We start from the raw sequence: 23,287 nt of genomic DNA on the forward strand, positions 1-23,287 counted from the left end.
CAGTGAATATCAGCTTCTGTCTTCAAACAGACACTTTAGAGTTCATTCTTTTAATCTCATCAGACCTAAAAACTCTTTCATACATCAATCTATCCTATTGTTAAACCAGCTACATTAAATCCAGTGCAATACTTATTTCAGGGATATACGTCTTCTGTGTGTATGTTTATGTCATTTTCTGTTGTTATACATATTTTCTTTGTTTTTCCTACTTGGAAGTTTATGTCATTTGAGGTAATGCTTCATGTATGTCTGTTGTTGTTGTTAGTAATCTCATGTATGTTGGTATGTATGTGTATGTCCTCTTTTTCTATACGAGCTACCCAGGGATGCACAAAGAATTTCAGCCTTGGCTGACAATAAAGTTGTATCGTATTTTATTGACATCTGCTAACGTCCTGTTTTTCCGTCCCTCAGTGTCTCTGCAGGCTCGGCACCCGGTGCATTCTGGGTTCCTGTTGCTGAGGGAACCCGCCCCCAGGCAGGTACCCCAGAGACCTGTGGGTGTCAGGGTGAAGGGTCCTGGGGGCGGGGGCTCTGGTGGCCGGAGGCCGGCCATCTTGGTGTCTAACTGAAGGAGGAGGGCGTCCGTTCTTCCTCTGACTACTGCCGAGGTCTTCTTCCTCCTCTGCTGAAGGAAAAGTTGGAAAGTATTGTCGATTAACCATGAACTGAACTGCGTACGGTTCTGTGACACGTGGGAAGAACGGGTCGGAGAGAAAAAAACAACTTTAGCAAGCGTGACAAGTGGGAATTTGACCCAAAGACAACACAAGGGTTAATCCCACCATAAAAAGAAATCCTCTGTTTGATTTTGACCCTGAATGACGACGTCTCACCGTGTTGGCGTTGTAGTGAAGCGTTGTTGTTCTTCTGCTCGGCCGTCTGTGTCACAGCTCTGGCCTCCTCCAGGTCCGTCTCGGCCTTCAGCGCCGCCAGTTTGTTCTTCCTCTTGTTCTCCTCATTTTGCTTGAAAATGACAGAAACACAATTATTATAAGATATAAGATAAGATATACTTTATTGCCCCCTCAGGGAAATGTTTTTGGACTCTGTCAGTTCCACAGCTTTACAAAGACAACACAAAATACAGAAAATAAGCATCTCTCAACACATACTCTCATGCAACATACATGCTCTCATATACATTAGACAGGTACCTATATAGTAATACTCTCATATACATTAGACAGGTACCTATATAGTAATGCTCTCATATACATTAGACAGGTACCTATATAGTAATGCTCTCATATACATTAGACAGGTACCTATATAGTAATACTCTCATATACATTAGACAGGTACCTATATAGTTACACATTAACTCATTCTTTCAGTCGCAGTTTTAAATTGAACAACCCTGTACATATTGCACACAATAACACAATGCACTAACATATTGCACAACCCCAATAGCCTTCGTATTGCACAAATGACATAATGCACAACCCAAATAGCCTACATATTGCACAAATGACATAATGCCCAACCCAAATAGCCTACATATTGGACAAATGACATAATGCCCAACCCAAATAGTCTAAGTATTGCTCAAATGACACATTTCCACATAACCTATGCAGTACACAATGACATATTGAACAATCCAACAGCCCATGTATTGCACCACTAACATATTGTATAACCCCAATAACCTACTTTTTGCACGATGACATAGTGCACAACCCAGCCAGCCTGCATGTTAGTGTTATAAGACTGACTGCAGAACATATTCAGAGCTCAATGTTTGATCCAGCTGCTGCTCTCTGCTGTAAGCTGTGACTCTGCTGCTCTCTGCTGTGAGCTGTGACTCTGCTGCTCTCTGCTGGACGGATGATACCAACACAACTGCTGTTTCTGGATCTACACACCCGTGCAGAGGCGGAAATCACAGGAACAATGGTGGGAAATCAGGGTTGCGTTAACATACCGGACACCTATTCAGCCTGTTGTTCTGTGTGCTGTTGTGTAGTTGAATAACTTGCCTTTCCAGATTAAATGTCTGTTCTCGGTCTTGGATTTTGTGAAACAAATTTCGAAGTAAATGCGACTTATAGTCCAGTGCGACATAGAGTCTGGAAAATACGGAACTTAAATTAACTGTAAGTAGTAAAACAATACAAACGCAAATGGGGAAAAAACAATGTGTTTTAACCCTCTAAGGTCATTCTCCTTTTTAGGGTATTTACATTTAAACTGATCCGTGTTTCATATCAAAATGGTCAGAACGAACTCAGCTTTATGTTTAGTGAGGACAGAAATTGTCCTAGAGCGATGTGTAAAGAGATAATTTGGCCCTAAAGCTGAAATATTTCTCAAGTCTCTTCTGAAAACATAACTACACTCAATGTGTTGGTGCTTGAAAAGTCTTGTTCGGTGGGTAATAAAGTTTGAGACAGTGTTGCCAACTTGACATTTAGCGACTTTTCAAACCCTCTTGTTGACTTTATTTTTAAAGTGCTCATTTTATGCTCATTTTCAGGTTCATAATTGTATTTTGAGATTGTATCAGAATAGGTTTACATGGTTTAATTTTCAGAAAACACCATATCTTTGTTGTACTGCTCATTGCTGCAGCTCCTCTTTTCACCCTGTGTTCAGGTCTCTGTTTTAGCTACAGAGTGAGACCTCTCACTGCTGTAACAACTTTGTTGGCAGTCGCACATGCTCAGTAGCTAGGTAAGATCACATGCTCAGTAGCTAGGTAAGATCACATGCTCAGTAGCTAGGTAAGACCACATGAACTAGCTAGCTGTTTCTCTAACTTCAGTCAGTACAAGGCAGGATTAGCTGGGAAACTTCTTCTAAACGAGGGCACACTTCCAACTTTGTGTGGAATACCTGCAGAACAGGGACATGTAGTAGTTCTATACAATTTATTTTGTAGATTAAGGTGAATCCGTGTGTGTTGTAGCAGTGTTTTGCCATTGAGAACGAGCTAGCATGCTAGCGCTAGCATGCTAACGGTTAGCCCTCCTAGGTCCCTCGTCTCTGCTAGTGACGTAGAAAGCCGTGCAGATGTTGACCAGCTCACCCAGAGACTGAAGGCAGGACACATTCAGAAACCGTATCTCACTCTAAACAGCATGGATGGTTGTTTTCAAAGTTTGTATGCGTGTGGAAGCACCAGAGACACAAAATAACTCCCCAAATCCCAGAAAAAGTGATTTCTTCATAATATGGGCACTTTACAAAGCGACTAGTGACCAATTTAGCATCCGTCAATCCGGCTAAATTTTCCATCGGCAATGGAGCAATCCCGGAAGTGGAACATCGTGGATGTAAGAGCCATTTTCATTGGTTTGGGTGTAGGACACAGATTGTCCACTGGTGGCACTGGTAGGCATATGAGTGAAGTCTATATAGGTAGGAACCTTCAACAGGTAACTAGGGGTGCTGTTAAGTGAAGGAGCACAAACAGTTTTTGACCGCATCAAATTGCTACAGTGCGCAACGCTCATGTGTATGATGAAATGTTTGGCGCTTGAGCTTGATGGACACATGGTTTCTTGTACGTTGATATAAAGAACTTTGTGATCAATAAATGCCCAGCAAAATGCAACGATGACTTTTGGAGTCTGTGAGATCAACAGGAGACTATTGAGCGGTGTCAGGTACAAGAGAGCGTGTCAGCTAGTCTACTAGCCATAGACTGTTTGTTTGTTTGTTTGTTTGATTGTTTTAAGTCCGCATAGCAGCCCCTCAGTGGCTTTAAGTTTTAGGCTTAGTCATAATAGTGGATATAGACTTGTCCCCCCCGAACTTTTAGATGAAATTCACACCTATGTTCCTGTGTGAAATATCAAACCGCAGACTTTATTTATTCCTGTGTATCCAAAAGCACATAAAAGCAAGAGAAGAGGTGCTAGATGAGAGCAAAAACTAAGTCTAGTTTCAGGTACCGTCTGTAGTTTTTTCTTCAGGTCCACGTTAGCTTCTTTGTAGCTTTTGGATGTGGATTGCAAGTAATAAATGGCCAGTCTGAAAGATAAAATAACAGAATATTACCATCAAAGAACCTTAAACTTTACCACTAAAAGGATATGAAGACAACACGCTCATGCAATATATGTTTAAGGGATAACTTAACAACAGGATAACACTACTTGGTAACACTACAATGGTAAATAATCACTACTTTTACCATCGTAAAACACACTTCATTCAAAGTGGACAGAAACTAAATAAAATTATCAAAAGCCGTCTTGGTTCATCTTTCCACTGTTCCAACAATCACCACTCTGGTTTTGGTTGAAATTAACCCTTAATTCACCCATTTACATGTGGAGATATGCTGGCTCTATACACGCTAAAAGTCCTGATTATTTACATGGAGTCTGGTGAAATATGCTGGTTCTATACACGCTAAAAGTCCTGATTATTTACATGGAGTCTGGTGTAGTTTGGTGATGGTGATTTTGGGGCTGTTTCATGTTAAACTAAAAGGATCTTACTCTTTAACTAAAAGGTCTATCTCTGTAGGGATCCTTTCCATAATGTTGTCAGACACTTAGAATAATAATCTGAGTCTGTCAGCAGCAACAAACAGAACTTTTAGTGGACGCTAACTGACGGTTAACGTTACAATGCAGCTCCTTTCTTGCTCAATATGGGACCAAACTCAACAAATATTGTTCCCATCAGTCACTTACATTGAAAAATAGGGTCCAGGGTGAAAAAATACTGAAGTTGCCCTTTAAAATGTGCAAAAGAAGATATATTCATGCAGTCTGCTGATGACTCACACCATGAGCAATATGAAGGGTAGCACCAGTCCGGGGTTAGAGGCATAGCTGAACACTTTACTGAACCAGGCAGGGAAGTCTGACTCAAGAGTCTCCTGGATCACATCAAACATACGTTTCTTCCCACTAAGGAGAAGAGAAGGATTGTGACAGAAAGTTAAGTAAAGTGTAAAGTCCAGTTCAGACCACTGAAACTTTTCCTGCAGCCTTTTAAAATGGTTTGGTCTCGTTGCAAATCTTTGCTCTGGACTGGGCTTAAAAGCCTGATAATCTTTATTTATTTTAGTGATGCACCAAATCCAGATTTTTGGGGTTCGGCCGTATACCAAATCCACTGGTAAAGATTCTGCTGAATCCTCCTCCCGTCCTCAGTCCATTAACACAGTAAACACATTAATGAAGTAAACAGTGACTGTCCTTCCTTTGCCGTACCTGAAGTTGCTGCATTCTGGCTGCTGTCTGTAGATTCCTTCATCACAACTCGTATTCTTTCAGATGTTTCATACCAGATGTTGTAACCGCGGTGATGTTGTGTATAGTTTAGGGTCCTCGCCACCACCAGACAAATCGGCATTGTAAATTGAACATGTAGCTGGACTTGAATGGCCTTCTTTTGACTGAAAGTACTGACAAACATCACTTCTTTGCAGGGTGTTATATGTCGGGAGATGATATTGAAGCCCCGAAATTTTTATTTTTAGATAACTTCCTATCTGAGCTGTATCATTTTTCTTCCCAGTCTGTTATGCAGCCTAGGCTGCATAACCCTATCTGTCATATATCACTAACGTCAACCATCTTGGGCATGCTCTACATCCCAGCAGATTATTTGTGTCGCATAAAATATTTTTGAAAACTGCAGCATTGGGGATGCGGAGCATTTTAGTAAAGCCACTGTAGCAGTGTTCCCTGGACACAAACCAGTGAGAGACATTAAAAATATGCTCCACAGTATTGCAGGTGAATGATGTAAACCCTTTGAAATAAAAGATTATGAATTATAATTCAGTTAATGATGGTGCTGCAGCCTCAGAATGGGATTAGTAGGCGTAGTAATTTTTCGCCCGCAGTATTGCACTTAAAGGAAATAGATTATAGGTTCAATACCATTTCACCAGTATTATTAGGCTATAGCCTACTTATGATTAAATATGATATACACTATATTGGAATATACACATTTACTCTAGCAGAACTTTTCTCCCACGCAAATTCTTTCTCTTTTGCAGCAGCTGTGTTGTTTTTTTAACTCGCTGTATGTGCGCATGAGTATTTCCGCCGACTAGCTTGTTTGTGGTCAGAGTTTGTTAAACCTCCTTCCTGAAAACGGGGCACAGATCCCTTGAAGGTGTTTACGTAGGTGGAGCGTTCAATGCAGCAGGCTGTGAGAAAGTGAAAATGGAACTTGTGAGCAGAAAAAGTGTAGTTTGGCAGTACTTTCAGTCAAAAGAAGGCCATTCAAGTCCAGCTACATGTTCAATCTGCAATGCTGATTAGTCTGGTGGTGGCGAGGACCCTAAACTATACACAACATCACCGCTGTTACAACATCTGGTATCAAACATCCGAGAGAATACGAGTTGTGATGAAGGAATCTACAGACAGCAGCCAAAATGCAGCAACTTCAGGTACGGCAAAGGAAGGACAGTCACAGCTAACAACTTGTGTTAACCAGACGACCATTAGTAGCCTACTTTATGGGATTATAAATCTAAAAGGCTAATATTTTGGATATTGATTGGATCTTGAGATAGGGTAAACATAGGCCTATGGTAATTATCAAAATAGTTTTTCCCACTTGTCTTCCTGGCATAATGTTGCCTATTCTTTTTTTTGTTACATTTAACTATTTTAGAGGCTGTGGACACTGTTTACTTCATTAATGTGTTTACTGTGTTAATGGACTGAGGATGGGACGAGGATTCAGCAGAATCTTAACCACTGGATTCGGTAGTCGGCCGAACACCAAAAATCTGGATTCGGTGCATCCCTAGTTAATAATCAATAAGAAAAGCCAGTTAAATAAAAAGAAGCCAGATCCCTTGAACAAGCACGTTCACCTGAAGGGTCCGCAGTCGAAGGAAGGCGGGATGTTGACGATGGTGTAGATGGCCGGCAGCGTGGAGAGGAAGAGGATGACCAGCAACAGGGTCATGTAGAAGTTGTTGGAGCCGGAGGCCTTGAAGGCGCGTTCCTGGGGCATGTTGCAGCACATCACGGCCCAGCACTGCAGGTACATGGACACGTGGAGCCGCAGGACGTTCAGCGCCGGCAGGCACGGGGCATAGAAAGCTCCCATACTGGAGGAAGACATCAGGGAAACACGGGGTGCGTTTACATGCACAGCAGGAACCACGGTCAACGTTTTCTTTGTTGTATACAATATATTTGCCCATATTTCATAGTATGTTTGCCCATATTTCACAGTATATTAGCCCATATTTCACAGTATATTAGCTCATATTTCACAGTATATTAGCCCATATTTTACAGTATATTAGCCTGTATCTTTACAGACTTTTATAACTGTAAAATAAAGTAACGGTAATATTCCAGCAGTTGTTGCACCAAAAAAATACTGAAAAATACCACTAAATCCTCCAAACAATACAACGTAGTAATTTTTGTTATTACAAACAGTTTTTCTGTGCAGAACCTTGAATGAGCATTACTGGTAATGTATTGCCTCCTGCACCAAGAACTTTATGGACTGGTCCACAACCCGTTTACACACTTTAAATTGCAATATGTGTTGTTTATGTTTCTGTCTGTGCATTTGATATCACTATGTGAGCTATATGTGTGCAATGTGTTGTTATGTAGGGGCATTGTTGTCAATTAGGTGGTATATGTGTGCAAATGCAGGACAAATTCCTATCAACTGCACTGTTGAAATGGCTAATAAACTTGAACTTGAACTTGAGCATGCTTGTGTGAACGACAGAAGTGCTTATAACTTTATGTTACTACAGCTTTCATAACTGTTGATGCACGGGGCAACCATGCTGGATTTTTTAGCTCGGGCTACTGCGAGGTTGTGCGAGTTCCCAGCTTGGAAATCTGAGGTCAGAGGAGCGTGTTTCCTACTTTGACCTTGGGAAATCCGAGTTCCGAGTACAAATGGAACGCACTATGAGATTTACCGTTAAAGGTGCCCTGCCACACGTATTTCATTACTTTTTTGTGGTAAAAATGGCTTGGTTACCTCGTTTCAAGCCAGGAAGACTCAGCTCGATTTGTGCCAGTTCTCATTAATATTCAGTGAGCTAAGCTGCTTGACTCTGATTGGCTAACAGCTAGCCAACGGGAGCCTGGCTATCAGCATCCTTTATCCAGCACAACTGGGCGAGCTCATGAATAGTAATGAGCTCAGGCAACACCACGTCAGACTGACCAGCTTTTGTAATTGGCCTGATTTCTCAGCTTATTTCTGTTCAGTGGCTAGAGCTGACAGAGGAGGTAGCCGTTCATTTTCACATTCACGACGTAACACAAACACATATGGACCTAAGATATTTTAAAAAATACAAGGAAAAACGGTTTTGTGTGGCAGGGCACCTTTAAATAATGTTTTGGACGTTTATTTGAATTAGGATGTTTGACATTAATTTAACGGTTCTTGTTTGGAAGCCGCTGCTTTCAGTCATTTAACCAGTCATTTCTTTTTCTCACTGTAAACGGTGGAAAGTTCACAGGCATTAGTCAACTATAACTATAAAATGAGAGGTTGCATTACTAGTTAACAGTTAGCTATAGACTGAGATAAAAATAATTTCATCCACTGTGCTGTTACAGCTACCGGGAACTTTTAAGGTGGAATCTTTTCTTCACACGTGTTTTTCAAAATACAGGAGAAATCTGTAAAATAAAACAGAATAATTCAGTGAAATTACATCATCATCTTCTCACCATATCATTCCTTGGTTGAAGAACAGACCCAAAACGTTCCCGCTGATGTCAAACTCGGAGTACGACGGCTTTCACAAAACGACACAAAAAAGACAAAAAAAATAGCTCCGCTGTGACTCAGATTATCAGAGCAGACATTTAACTTAAAAAAAAACAAATGATAGGCTCTATATATAACTCTGTTAGCTGGTGTTTTAACAGATGACTCACAAACCCGGCCTCCAGGTCCCAACACCAGCAGTAGTTGAGAAAACGAACAAGCACGGCTCGCAAGAAGTCGCCGATCAGCAGAATGACGTACGTAGTGATGGTGTCAGAAATTATCAGCCGGACAAACTCCTGCAAAGGAACAATCAGTCATTTATAACATACAGTATGTATATAAACTTAGCACAAAAAGTAAGGACATTTGTGTTTGGTAGGTTATTTCGCTGTGGTAACAATGCTTTTTGGCAATAAATCTTATACCGTACAGTCACACACTGCTGTGGGATGGCATCCCATTCTTCAAACAGCAGTCCTGACCTCAACCCCGTTGAACACTTGTGGGATCAGCTTGGGCGTGCTGTTCGTGTCAGAGTGACCAACACGACCACGTTGGCTGACATGCGACAAATGCTGGTTGAAGAATGGGATGCCATCCCACAGAAGTGTGTGACCAGGCTGGTGACCAGCATGAGGAGGAGGAGCCAGGCTGTTGTGGCTGTGTATGGTTCTTCCTCACGCTACTGACGCTCCTGTTTGGGAAATTAATACATTGTTCAATTGCCAATATGTCTTGTTTCTTCAAACTTCAATCATCCAATCCACCAAACACCAAACGAGTCAATGGCAGAATAAGCTGTTTGGCATTGGCAGAGAAGATTTGGCAAATTTTTCATGGGCGCAACCCACATACTCAGCTCTGCTGCTCATCCCACAAATGCATGTTGGAACTAAACAGGCTTTCCAAATTCCATTTATTGCCAAAAAACATTGTTACCACAGAGAAATAATCTACCAAACACAAATGTCCTTACTTTGTGCTAAGTTTATATACCGGTATATATTAAATTGTCAAAACAAAAGAATAACATGGATGGTTCTATACAAGAGGGGATTAGCATGCAGGAAAACTCACAAAAATTTGCAGACATGTCACAACTGGTGAAAATTGCAAAGTTCTGTAGTGATTGGGCACATTTGAGGGAACATAGGTCTCATCTTCAAGTCCATGGTGCTATTTTTACAAAGAATTCTATAATTTCCGAAATATTGGTTTTCGTGTAAAAATCTTCATTTTACGAACACTTGTTTGAGGACTTTAGGATGCACGAAAACTCTCAAGATTTTGCAGCCATGTGCACAATAGTAAACTCTTTCATCTGAATTCACATTTAGGCTTGGGAGTGGTATGGTTGCTCTAATAGCGCCCCCTAATTAGTTTTAGCACTTGGGCACATTTTTGACGGCCTCAATATATACGAAAACTCACAAAAATTGGCACCCACACAAACACCTGGGAGCTTTGCGAGACTGTACAGCCATTTGGCCCAAACCTGTAAGCGGGCTCCATAGCGCCCCCTAATGCATGGAAGGCCTTAACTTGGACAAAGTTGCTCCGATCTTCACCAGATTTAATACCCATATTGCTCTAATCATTGCGGACATATTTCCCATTTACCTTCATTAGCTCCGCCCAATTGGAAGGCGGCCATTTCTTATTATGCATTTTTCAGGTGTTTTACATTCTTTCGAACTCGTCCTACGCCGTAATTTCAATCTTCTTGATTCTTAACAGGTAGTATCTGTTGACCCTCGTGACAAAAAGTTATCCAGAGAATTTTGATAGTTGAAAAAACAACTTTCTGTCTAAACAGGAAGTTGCGTTATCTTGGCAACAATTATTCTGATTGCCCCGAAACTTGACAAGGTTGTTCGTCATGGCCAATTTAGCATCTGTGCCAAACTTGGCGTCAATCGGCCATTAGATGGCACTGTTTTTTTTTTTTATTAATTTAATTTAATTAATTAATTAGCAAATTTGCTTAGAGGGAAACCTACTTTTTTTTTAACTCCTCCTAGAGCGTGAGTCCCATCTGCACAAAAATGGACATGTAGACTCCGTGGACCCTAATGACAAAAAGTTATCAAAAGAATTTTGATAGCTAACACAATGCGCAAGATACAGAGGACCAACTTCCTGTAGGGGGCTGTCGAAACAGGAAGTTGCGTATCTTACCAAGATTTATTCCGATTGACACCAAACATGACACAACTGTTCCGCATAGGGGCTTGAGCATCCATGCCAAATTTAGAGTGACTCGGCCATTAGATGGCGCTGTTGGAATTTATTTTATTAATTAGCCACATTGCGATATATGGGAAACATACTTTGTCTAACTCCTCCTGGGCCGTGAGTCCAATCTGCATGAAAATTTGGATATAGACTCGGTGGACCATCTTGACTAAGAGTTATCAAAAGAATTTTGATAGCTAAAACAATGCGCAAGTTATGGAGGCACAACTTCCTGTAGGAGGCTGTTGAACAGAACGGTTGTATCTTGGCAAAAGTTATTCCGATTTACATGAAACTTAGAATGTGTGGTCTACATGTGATGTTGCATCTGCTAGTACCCCCGACTGCAAGAAGGCGAGGGCACGTTCATTGCTGCTTGCAGCTTTAATTGTAGTTTGAGGTTGTACCAGAATAGGTTTACATGGTTTAATTAAAAAAAAAAAAACACCATATTTTTGTTGTACTGCACATTGCTGCAGCTCCTCTTTTCACCCTGTGTTCAGGTCTCTGTTTTAGCTACAGAGTGAGACCTCTCACTGCTGTAACATCTTTGTTGGGAGTCGCACATGCTCAGTAGCTAGGTAAGATCACATGCTCAGTAGCTAGGTAAGATCACATGCTCAGTAGCTAGGTAAGATCACATGCTCAGTAGCTAGGTAAGGACTACACGAGCTAGCTAGCTGTTTCTCTAACTTCAGCAGTTACAGGCAGGATTAGCCGGGAGACTTCATATAAACGAGGGCACACTTCCAACTTTGCGTGGAATACCTGCAGAACAGGGACATGTAAGTAGTTCTTTTGTAGATTAGGGTGAACTAGTGTGTGTTGTAGCAGTGTTTTGCTATTTAGAACAAGGGGGCTAACCGCTCGCATGCTGGCATGGTTTAGCCCCCTCGTTTCAGCTAGTGACGTAGAAAGCCGTTCAGATTTGGACCAGCTCACCCAGAGACTGAAGGCAGGACACATTCAGAAACCGTATCTCACTCAGAACAGCATGGATGGTTTTTTCAAAGTTTGTATGCGTGTGGAAGCACCAGAGACACAAAATAACTCCCCAAATCCCAGAAAAAGTGATTTTTTTCATAATATGGGCACTTTAACGTGTTCAGTACACGAACCAATAGATTAAAGAACGTGGCCGTTTCACAAACTGCCGTGAGACTGGGCTGTCTTATGCCATACTTTCGAATACTTGGGTTTCTTGGTTTCCTTGTAGACTATTTTTTTTTAGCTGAGTTTAAAAAAGTCATATATTTTGTTTGTAGTCATTCATTAGGTTGCATCATAAGGTCTTATATTTCTGTTTAATAATAGGTCACTTTGCGTATCCATAACTTTATGATGTAGAAATGATATCATCCATTTACATCATAGTCTACGTGCACACTGACACGTGCACACTGACCTGGCCCACCATGGTCTCCCAGCACGGCCCTCTGGGAACATCAGCTGGATGGAAAGTGACGGGGAGAGCTGTGCTGTTTTCTGATCCTGTCGCATTGTAAAGACTGGCTTCCCACATGGTGATATTAAATTTTATGATCTTCTCCTCTTCCCTCTGCAACATGAACACACCACTGGTTGGGTATATTATAAAGACGATAAGATACAACTTCATTCACAAAAAGCCACAAAAACGTCGAAAAAAAAAAGCCACAAAAACGTTGAAAAACACACACACACACACACACACACACACACACACACACACACACATACAGACACACACACACACACACACACACATACAGACACACACACACACACACACACACACACACACACACACACACACACACACATACACATACACACACAGACACAGACATACACATACACACACATACAAGCAAAGGTTGGTATTCATAATTAATGAATTATCTCTACATGTCCACAGGCAGTAGTTCTCACTTTGAGGTTGATCTCGTCCATGAGTACGATGATGAAGGTGTAGAGGTTCCCGAGGAAGAGGGCAAAGACGCGGCACAGCTGCCACTGCAGGGCGACTCGGGGGTGGTAGTTCTCCAGCGCGCTGATGACGTCGAACAGCTTGGGGCAGAACATCAGCAGTAACGACATGACCACGTTCACCTGAGAGAACACATTGGTTTTAATCACAGGTCTGCTTTTACTGCTGGACACACCAGAGCAGGGTGAATGAGAGGGGTAAACACCAGAGCAAGGGGAATGAGAAGGGTAAACACCAGAGCAGGGGGAATGAGAAGGGTAAACACCAGAGCAGGGGGAATGAGAGGGGTCTAACAGTTTCAAACTATTTTAATAATTATTTTATTGATTCGGTGAATGAAATTATCCAACATGCCTCTGGACTTCCTTATCCTTGTTCATCACCTCAGCCCTCCATTTATGATCAAGAGGCTCTGTGTTTTAAACACATTGATTATTCTAAAACAGATAAAATAATACAATCCTTATCGAATTCAAAAGCTAAAGATTTCTGGGGACTTGATAGCTCTCTCATTAAAAAAACATAGGGAGATTTTAATACCAGCTATAACATATAATGTGAATAAATCTATTGATGAGAGTATCTTCCCCAGTGTTTTTAAAACAGCAGTTATAACCCCAATTTATAAATCGGGAAGCAAAAATGAAATAAGCAACTACAGGCCTATTAGTATATTGCCTGTAGTATCTAAAATTCTTGAGAAAGCCATGATAGAGCAGCTAACCGATCACTTAGATTGTAATAATTTGTTGCACTCTATGCAGTTCGGTTTCAGACGCAACCATTCCACCGATACAGCCTGCTGCTATCTGATAGAAAGTATCATGGCCAACTTGGACAGAGGGGGCACGGTGGGTGCCTTGTTTCTGGACTTGCGAAAAGCCTTCGACACGGTAAACCACGGTGTCCTCCTGTCTAAGCTCTCTAAGTATAATCTGTCCATGGAGACATTGCATTGGATACAATCATATCTTTCAAATCGGATGCAATGTGTGAGGGTAAAAAATACATTGTCCTCTCTGAAACCCTGCACAACTGGGGTCCCGCAAGGATCCATTCTAGGACCCTTGTTGTTCAGTATTTACATCAATGATCTTCCGGCTGTGTGCAAGGGCGTAGAGATCATCATGTACGCAGATGATGCCGTCATCTACGTACATGGGAGGGATATGGAGCAAGTAGCCACTAAATTGTCCTCAGCCATGGATAAAATAAGTAATTGGCTTAAATCTTCTTGCTCAACACTAAACACTGAAAAAACTGTTGGAATGTATTTCGCTAAGTCCAACAAAGTTAAAGATATGCCTAACATCTATTTCAATGGACAAAAAATTAACATTGTGACAGAGATAAAATATCTAGGTGTCCATTTGGACCAAACTCTAAGTTTTAAAAAACATATTAAAAGAATGTGCAACTCTTTTAAATATAATATCTCTATCTTTAGACACATTAGGAATAGTTTGACAATTGAAGCATCTTTCATGTATTTTAATGCCATGATCTCACCACACATCACCTACTGTTTGTCCTGTTGGTCTCAGGCCAACGAGACTACACTCAAATCCCTCAGATCGGTCTATAACCAAGCTGTAAAAGTGCTTGACAGAAAAGCCTTGCGCTATCATCATTGGAATATTCTGAGTAAATATAAAATATTAAGTTTTGATTCCCTAATTAGATATACAAACTTAAGAACCGTTTTCAAAATTGTTAATAATATTGCACCACCCTCAATGAAAAAATTCATAGAACTTTATTCTGAACATACGAACAGAAGATCGCGCTCCACTGCTCACAGAAATTGTGCTATCCTGAAAAGATCCTCTGCCTTTGCACAGACAGCTTTCTCATTTAAAACCATTAAACAACGGAATCAACTCCCAGGCAGTCTAAAGTTGTCTGTAGATTTGAATAATTTCTCTCGAAACTTAAAGAAATACATCCTCGATAACCAGCTGAGCATCAGCACACTTAAAAGTTTACAAATGTAATATTGAAGTAAATGTTTTTGACTATGTTGTATATATTTTAGGCTGTGATGGGTTTTTTTTATTAGTTTTTTATTTAAACATCTGATTAGTGTTTAACTAATCTTGCATGTATTTGTTAGTGCTACTGACAGTTGTATGTCATGTTATGTTTTACTATTGTGTGCACCTGCCCGGGGACTGCAGATGGAAACTAGCATTAGCTAACTCTGGTATAAAACATCTTTTCGTAAGATTAATGTGTTTTGTACATTGTCACTGACAAATAAACTAATTAAATAAATAAATAAACATGAGAGCATGGGGAATGAGAGGGGGAAACACCAGAGCATGGGGAATTAGAGGGGGAAACACCAGAGCATGGGGAATTAGAGGGGGAAACACCAGAGCATGGGGAATTAGAGGGGGAAACGCCAGAGCATGGGGAATGAGAGGGGGAAACACCAGAGTATGGGGAATGAGAGGGGGAAACGCCAGAGCAGGAGGAATGAGAGGGGGAAACGCCAGAGCAGGGGGAATGAGAGGGGGAAACGCCAGAGCAGGGGGAATGGAAAGTGTAAACGTAGCACAAGATATTCCTTTTTAAACCAAAACGAGGTATGTAAATGTAGCCTGAGTGTGGCAACATTTTGCCTTCCCCCGTGAGTGAGTTATGGAAACAAACAACAAAGGTAAAGCATGTGGGCTACGACAGGGCCTCCATGGTGCATTCATGTGCACCTCGTCAACTTTGAGAAACTCAAACTTTTGATCCCATAAAGTTACACTTCTGCCATCTAGTGGCTGTTAATGGGGCATTGCCGTCACAGCTGAAAAAGTTTAAATCGAATCATGACATTGGAGAATCATGACACAAAATTCGAAGAACGACAATCTTTGAAAAAAGTGACAAAAACTTTGAAAAAAGTAGAAAAAAAAAACTACAAAAAGACAGTAGAAGTAACTACAGCCTCGTAACTGAAAAACATTTTGCAAAAAATGTCACGTACCCCCTGCAGTCCTCCAAATTACCCCTAGGGGGACACGTACCCCGTGCAGTCCTCCAGAGTACCCCTAGACGGACAAGTACCCCCTGCAGTCCTCCAAAATACGCCTAGGGGGACACGTACCCCCTGCAGTTCTCCAGAGTACCCCTAGGGGGACACGTACCCCCTGCAGTCCTCCAAAATACCCCTAGGGGGACACGTACCCCCATTTGAGAAACACTGCGCTAAAGGGTGCTTTAGCTACCAGGCGCTGACGACCACTGACCAAGCGGGCAGTATGTTGACGAGTTTGGCGTGAGAGCGGCTTGCTCGTATAGCTACCTCATTCCTTTCCCACCAGGTGTGAGACTCCAGTCCTTCGCGGGCAAACTTCTTAGAGCGATGCACTACAAAGTAGATGAGGTATCCACTTCCCGCCAGGCAGCACAAGACCAGGAAGTTGGCCAGCACGCGTAGAAAACGAGTCAGATGGATGTTGTCGTCCTTACAGCTCTCCTGCTCCTCTAAGATCGCCTCCTGCAGAGGTAGACGGAGTGATAAACAGGATGTAGAACAGTCCCTCCAGAAAAACGTGATTATGTGATCGCATAATTCAATGCATAATCAGCCAAAGTCCGCATATTTATGAGGGGGCCGCATTTTTTTTAAATACGGCGCACTTTCGCCGCATAAATTGTCGATTTCTGCGCAAAATATGCGGGGCTTGCATGATTTCATAATCCCTGCATTTTCATTGCAAAAAAGTCACATATATCGTAGCAGAAAGTTGAAAAATGTTGCATTTACTTCACACAAGAGCAGCCGTTTTCCCCTGTTGCCATGGGAGCGTTATGAAGTGACGTAATTACGCGACGTGAACATCATCGAAAAGCTGCAAACCCCGCGATGAAGCCATGATGAAACCACAGTTTTTGTAAGTTCCTGCAATTTCATCGCATAAAATTTTATAAATATCCCGCATGTTCCATTGCATTTTTTAAGAAAACGTGACGCATAATCAAGGATTTTTGCCCGCAACAATCACAAAAAAACTCCGCATTTTTCTGGAAGGAGAAGGATGTGATTTAAATTTAAACTATTCTGGATCAGCTGCACTGACCTTAAAGCTGGTAGTGATGGAGGCAAACTTATTGTCTGCAGTCTCAGGGTTTCCTATCAGGTAGTCCCAGTGGGTGAACATCTTCCAGCTAAAATTAAAGCTGTTATCGTCACCGACCCCCGATTCATTTGCATTACGTGCCATCCTATAATCAGAATTACAGATTCAGTAAAACATAAAGGAGATTAATCAATCGTATAGATCGAGTCACTGTGACGTCTCGCTAACACAACAACAACTTCTGGGTAGACAAATGGACCAAATCTAGCGTTAGAAACAGCAACATCTCACCGCCGGTTGGCAGAGGTGGGAGTAACTTAGACTCTAGCTCAGAGACTTGAGACCTGACTTAGACTCTAGCTCAGAGACTTGAGACCTGACTTAGACTCTAGCTCAGAGACTTGAGACCTGACTTAGACTCTAGCTCAGAGACTTGACTTGGACTCTAGCTCAGAGACTTGAGACCTGACTTAGACTCTAGCTCAGAGACTTGAGACCTGACTTAGACTCTTGCTCAGAGACTTGAGACCTGACTTAGACTCTTGCTCAGAGACTTGAGACCTGACTTAGACTCTAGCTCAGAGACTTGAGATTTGACTTAGACTCTAGCTCAGAGACTTGACTTGGACTCTAGCTCAGAGACTTGAGACCTGACTTAGACTCTAGCTCAGAGACTTAAATTGGACACTAACTCAGAGACTTCAGACCTGACTTGGACTCTAGCTCAGAGACTTGAGACCTGACTTAGACTCTAGCTCAGAGACTTGAGACTTGACTTGGACTCTAGCTCAGAGAACTGAGACTTGACTTGGACTCTAGCTCAGAGACCTGACTTAGACTCTAGCTCAGAGACTTGAGACCTGACTTAGACTCTAGCTCAGAGACTTGAGACTTGACTTGGACTCTAGCTCAGAGACTTGAGACCTGACTTAGACTCTAGCTCAGAGACTTAAATTGGACACTAACTCAGAGACTTCAGACCTGACTTGGACTCTAGCTCAGAGACTTGAGACCTGACTTAGACTCTAGCTCAGAGACTTGAGACTTGACTTGGACTCTAGCTCAGAGAACTGAGACTTGACTTGGACTCTAGCTCAGAGACCTGACTTAGACTCTAGCTCAGAGACTTGAGACCTGACTTAGACTCTAGCTCAGAGACTTGAGACTTGACTTGGACTCTAGCTCAGAGACTTAAGACCTGACTTAGACTCTAGCTCAGAGACTTGTGAGCATCTCTGGTGTTACACACATAGAACGGATGAAAACAAAGTAAATTGCTCCTAGAGAAGTTGTCCATTTGCTCTTACTGGCGTTTTCCTCTTATTCCATTAATCCTAATTAAGTCATTTTGATTCATCTGTCTTAAGTTTATCAGTGTAAGTCAAGAAAGTCTCAAGTCCTCAAATTTGCAACTTGAGTCCGACTCGAGTCAAGTTGTGCGACTCGAGTCCCCCTCCTCTACTGGTCAGACTGACTGCCAGTTTGGGTGGTGTCTTTTTCTTTAGTCTGTGGCCCAACAGGTAAATTAGCTCTCCAAGCTAACATTAGCCAAAGTTTTGACGTATGAAAGCATCAAACATGCATTTTAGATGAAGGAGAGGAGAGTATCTCCAGTTGTTGCTCGTCCCGGGGACGCAGGAGTTTTCTACCGGGAAGTTTTTGGAAACAAACATTGTGATTGGGTCTACTGGAGTCATAGTTAACGTACGTTCTTATGACCACCATGTAGCTGTAGGCCACCATTCCCACACCAACCAGGAAGTATGACAGCGGCATATGGAACTTGAGCCAGCCAATAGCACGCTGGTTGTTGTAGTAACCGTAGAAGAGGACTGAATACTGAGCATAACCCTGTGGATGCAAATTTTAGTTAACGTGATGGGTAACAAATATCTTTCACGTGTAATCTGACTCACAGGCACAGTGGGTACTGTATGTTTACATGCACACTAATATTCCACTGTTATGACAATACTCTAAATTTGATACCTGTCATGTAAACAGCATATTCAGATTAAGACATGTGTGATATGTCGCTGTTATTCAGGTTTTAAGCATTATTTGGACATGTATACAGCACATTCAGAATCTGTGTCTCAATCAGGGTTTTTTACAGCAGTTTGTGACAGTTTACAGCCTCTTGCCTGTTTACGGCTTAGGGTCAGCTCTGTGTGCCGACAATACTTAAAAGTTGTAGCACTTGTTATTTAATATGTTATGTAATCACTGCTTAAGCACTTCTGGTTAGACACTAACTACATTTCGTTGCTCTGAACTTGTGACATGTGCAATGTCAGTGAAGTTGAATCAAATGTAAAAACTAAATGTATAATTAACTGACTCCAAAGTCCCACAAGACAGCAAAGTCCATGGCACTGGCCGCCTCAGCCCTGGGGACGGTCTTTCTTGGGATGGTGCCGTAGGGCCGCCCCATTAACGCCTGTTAGAAATAAGCAGGAGGGTTTAAAACTGAAAGCATTCAAACAAAGAGAGAAATGTATGAAAAGAGAGTAAAAACTACAGACGCAATACCAAGGAATTATGACTTGTTTGTACCTCTGGGACCATAACGAGGCCAAACGTCAGACAAAATAAGATCATGTTGATGCCGTACATCCACCTCAGGAAGATGAAGTAAGAAGCAACCGAGGAGCCAAAATGACCTAAAAGAGGCAGAGGGAGTAAATATCAGGATGATTGTTAAAGGGTAATGGAGAATAATGTTCTTACTATTTGCAGATAAATATAGTAAGAATGTAAAAGGTTTCCATAAGAGACCAAGTGTGTTTTGGTGTATGCTTATTGCACAGAGTTGTGCGCTGTCATAGAGACGGTGGTTCCCCGAACAAAGGAAACTCTGACGCACAGAAGGTTTAGCTTAAGCTAGCCTACAAATCTAGACGCACCCAAGCGGCAGCAAATTTAATTTGCAGCAAGGGGGATCTAGCAACTCTCCGTTGGCTTGCAAGCTGGAAAAACCAAATTCTGGTCAGGCCAATTACATCGTGTATAGAGTCGATGGGCGGGGCTTATGGCTGCTGCTGCTGGGAACAGCGGCCTTCTTGAAGACATGGAGTTAAGGTTTTCTTTGAGAAAAGAACAAAGAACGGCACTGAAGTCATTCTTAAAAAAGGAAGATGTGTTCAGAATTTAGCCGACCGGATACGGCAAAAGTTGAATCTATCAACTAGTGTTGCTCTGGTTGAATTTGAAAGACAACCGTTTATCCCGCCCCTTGGATTGAGCCCAGCCAATGGTGAGTTCCCAGACCCAACATCTGGATGTGGGGCTGGATTGTCAGGCTAAGCTTAAGCCATAACTATAGAGTAGTTAAAGGTCATGAGTCTCGAGCACAGTGCATTGAGTAATAATAACACGTGAACCAGGAGCAAAATGTACCGCTTCGCGTGAGAGCAAATGAGGACAGGACATAGCACAGAGGCCTCGACCGGCGTTGTTGTGAGAATATAACCAAGAAAGAAAGTATAAGAGACTTTTTGTCTGTTGCTAGGGTAACTTATTCTCTGCGTGCTTTGTGTTCCCACAGATCTGCATATTGTAACTCCGATGCATGACTGATTAAACAAATGTATGTTACTTATCTTATCATCTTATTTGGCTCTTGCTTAAGATCAGTGTACCAATTTAACGAATGCGCGGGGATAAATAGGTCTTTAATTGGAGTCAGACACATTGTCACAGAGGAGGAAATCCCCAACAGAAACTATCGTTCTTTTTAACCTATGTTCCTATGTTTTTGTGACTGATGGGAACAACAATCTTTGACATTGGTCCAGTATTAAGCGAGATTGCTGCAGTCGGCAGTGTCTGACAACATTATGGAAAGGATTTCTAAGGAGGTCGACCTTTCTGTTAAAGAGTAAGATCCTTTTTCATAAACATAAAAACTGAAATTGTGTTCGCTAAACCCACCAGACTCCATGACGACGGAAACAAAATAAAACAATGAAAAGCCGTTTTGGGTCGTCTTTCCACTTTTCCAACCATCACAACTCTAGTTTTGGTTGAAATAAACACATAGTTTACTGATTTACATGTATAAAAGTACAGTTTTCTTAAATGGAGTCTGGTGGGTTTAGCGCTAGCGACTTCAGAGCTGTACAGAAAGGTCTCAAAGTGGTTTTTATAGGTCTATCTCTGTAGGGATCCTTTCCATAATGTTGTCAGACACTTAGAATAATTAATCTGAGTATTTTAGCAGCAAAAAGAGAACTTTTAGTGGACCAAATTGACAATTGTCTGTGGCTGCAGGTTACAGCGTTCACGCTCAATACTAGACAAATGTCAAAGATTGTTGTTCCCATCAGTCACTTAGACACAAAACATAGCAAAATAGGTTTCAGGTTGAAAAACAACCAACCCGTTCTCATTCCGAACTCGTAAAATAAGGACATTTGGACAGTGGCTGTCAGCGTCTGATGTGACGAAAAAGGTCTCTTTCAGCGTGTTTGTGTAACGTCCCGGGGAGAGCAGCAGTTAGAGAGGATTTAGAGAGTAGTATGTAAGGAGGTTGGTTGGGGGGGTGGATGGGTCAAACACAGGACTTTCACCAGGAGAGCAGGGTTCACGTCCCGCTGGTCACGCTGGCTATACTCGCTTTTTTCTTTCTTCCCGCGTGTCACAGAACCATACGCCCACCCATGACCCTTTCCTTAACATAACTGCGTCAAAAGGGACGGCAATAGTCCCGACCAAGCGCGTTTACTTATAGCGCTAAAGGGATAGCAATAGTACCAACCAAGCGCGTTTACGTAAAGCGCTAAAGGGACGGCAATAGTCCCGACCAAGCGTGTTTACTTATAGCGCTAAAGGGACGGCAATAGTCCCGACCAAGCGCGTTTACTTATAGCGCTAAAGGGACGGCAATAGTCCCGACCAAGCGCGTTTACGAGATGGGTGTGAGAACCTGTTGAAACACACAGTAGTTACCCTTTAAGGACTTTATGAAAGCAGGGAACCTGGAGAACTAAAAGTGAATCTTACATAGTCTTTTTAAAGGGAATCCTGTTATCTACCCTACCCAAAAAATAGCCCACTCCGCTCTGATTGGTCAGAGTTTCCAGATCTCCGGAGTCTCTACATCTGTGCCAGGCCTCCAGGAAGTACGCCGGGCTTTGGAGCAAATTGAACATATAGCGGCGACCCCAAAATACTTTTTCCCACAGACTTAGATAAAGAGATGTCTGTTGTTTTGAGCGTCACATCCCCCGCAAAATGACTCGTTTCACTGTCAGAATTTGATCCATTCTGTCCGATAACATTTGGAAAGTCTAGAAGAGCCGCACGATTAAATCATTTGATCCACATTCAAGTTAGCGAAGCGCTAAACAGGAAGTAGCCGGCTCAGCTTTTCAGCCCCTCTTAGCAACTTTATTTCCAAAAAGAAAAATTAGACCATCAGGGGTAGAGTGAGATATGTTTTATTGTAATTAATTTCCATTAATTCTGCCGACACAGCCACGAAGCTTTTAACAAATCATACGTGATGATGTGGCCAATAAAAAAAGAGCATTTAAAGTCATCTGGTGCAAAAAAAGCAGTTGAAAGCGGAGCGTTCAGAACAGTGGGAAATCTGAGGATTTTGCTCACAGGGATGTTTTTTTAAATTCGTGAACATCTGACATTGTAACGTTACAGATATGACAGAAAATACAAAAAAAAGCCTGATAGGTCTCCTTAAAAACTGTGAAATCTTAAATGTTAGACGTAAACTTACTTTCAATCTCCTTGATTTTCATCTCCCATGGGATGCAGGCAGTTCTGAAGTTTTCAAAGTCCCGTTGAAACTTCATCCATTTCTACAAAAGAAATTTGCATTTTACAGTAAAATGACAACCAGGGTTGGGTCAGATTACATTGAAATGTAATCCATTACTGACTACAAATTACATGGCAATTTTTGTAATCAGTAAAGTAATCAGTTGGATTACCCAAAACTTGTAACGTAATCTGATTACTTTAGGATTACTCTTACGTTATATTTATTACTAAGTACTTAGCATAAATAGCTTTCAATGGTTTGAACGATGCCGAGCATGTTCCTGTAATGTTAATGTTAATGGATCAATGAAATTGAAAGTCTTGTGTTTTCTCTTTAACTTCTTCAGGACATGATCACCTGTTTCCTGGTGAAAGTCTTGTGTTTTCTCTTTAACTTCTTCAGGACATGATCACCTGTTTCCTGGTGAAAGTCTTGTGTTTTCTCCTTAACTTCTTCAGGACATGAACACCTGTTTCCTGGTGAAAGTCTTGTGTTTTCTCCTTAACTTCTTCAGGACATGAACAC

General features: G+C 41.7%; 1 protein-coding gene across 1 annotated transcript in view; it reads right to left on the reverse strand.

The window, feature by feature from the left end:
- Positions 1-381: 381 nt before the first annotated feature.
- The window catches only part of LOC116054113 (transmembrane channel-like protein 1), a 24,451-nt gene continuing 1,545 nt past the window's right edge, over positions 382-23,287 (reverse strand). Inside the window, exons 3-17 of the mRNA XM_031305457.2 lie at positions 22,718-22,799; positions 19,537-19,643; positions 19,322-19,420; positions 18,689-18,831; positions 16,981-17,125; positions 16,203-16,397; positions 12,847-13,026; positions 12,341-12,493; positions 8,868-8,996; positions 8,658-8,725; positions 6,809-7,048; positions 4,749-4,874; positions 3,906-3,984; positions 840-969; positions 382-628 (exon numbers count right to left, since the gene is read on the reverse strand). Coding sequence (XP_031161317.2) covers positions 414-628; positions 840-969; positions 3,906-3,984; positions 4,749-4,874; positions 6,809-7,048; positions 8,658-8,725; positions 8,868-8,996; positions 12,341-12,493; positions 12,847-13,026; positions 16,203-16,397; positions 16,981-17,125; positions 18,689-18,831; positions 19,322-19,420; positions 19,537-19,643; positions 22,718-22,799 — 2,091 coding nt within the window. The 3' untranslated portion in view covers positions 382-413. The remainder of the gene's footprint in view (positions 629-839; positions 970-3,905; positions 3,985-4,748; positions 4,875-6,808; positions 7,049-8,657; positions 8,726-8,867; positions 8,997-12,340; positions 12,494-12,846; positions 13,027-16,202; positions 16,398-16,980; positions 17,126-18,688; positions 18,832-19,321; positions 19,421-19,536; positions 19,644-22,717; positions 22,800-23,287) is intronic.

The sequence above is a fragment of the Sander lucioperca genome, chromosome 2 (genome assembly GCF_008315115.2).
Source record: "Sander lucioperca isolate FBNREF2018 chromosome 2, SLUC_FBN_1.2, whole genome shotgun sequence".
NCBI lineage: Eukaryota > Metazoa > Chordata > Actinopteri > Perciformes > Percidae > Sander > Sander lucioperca.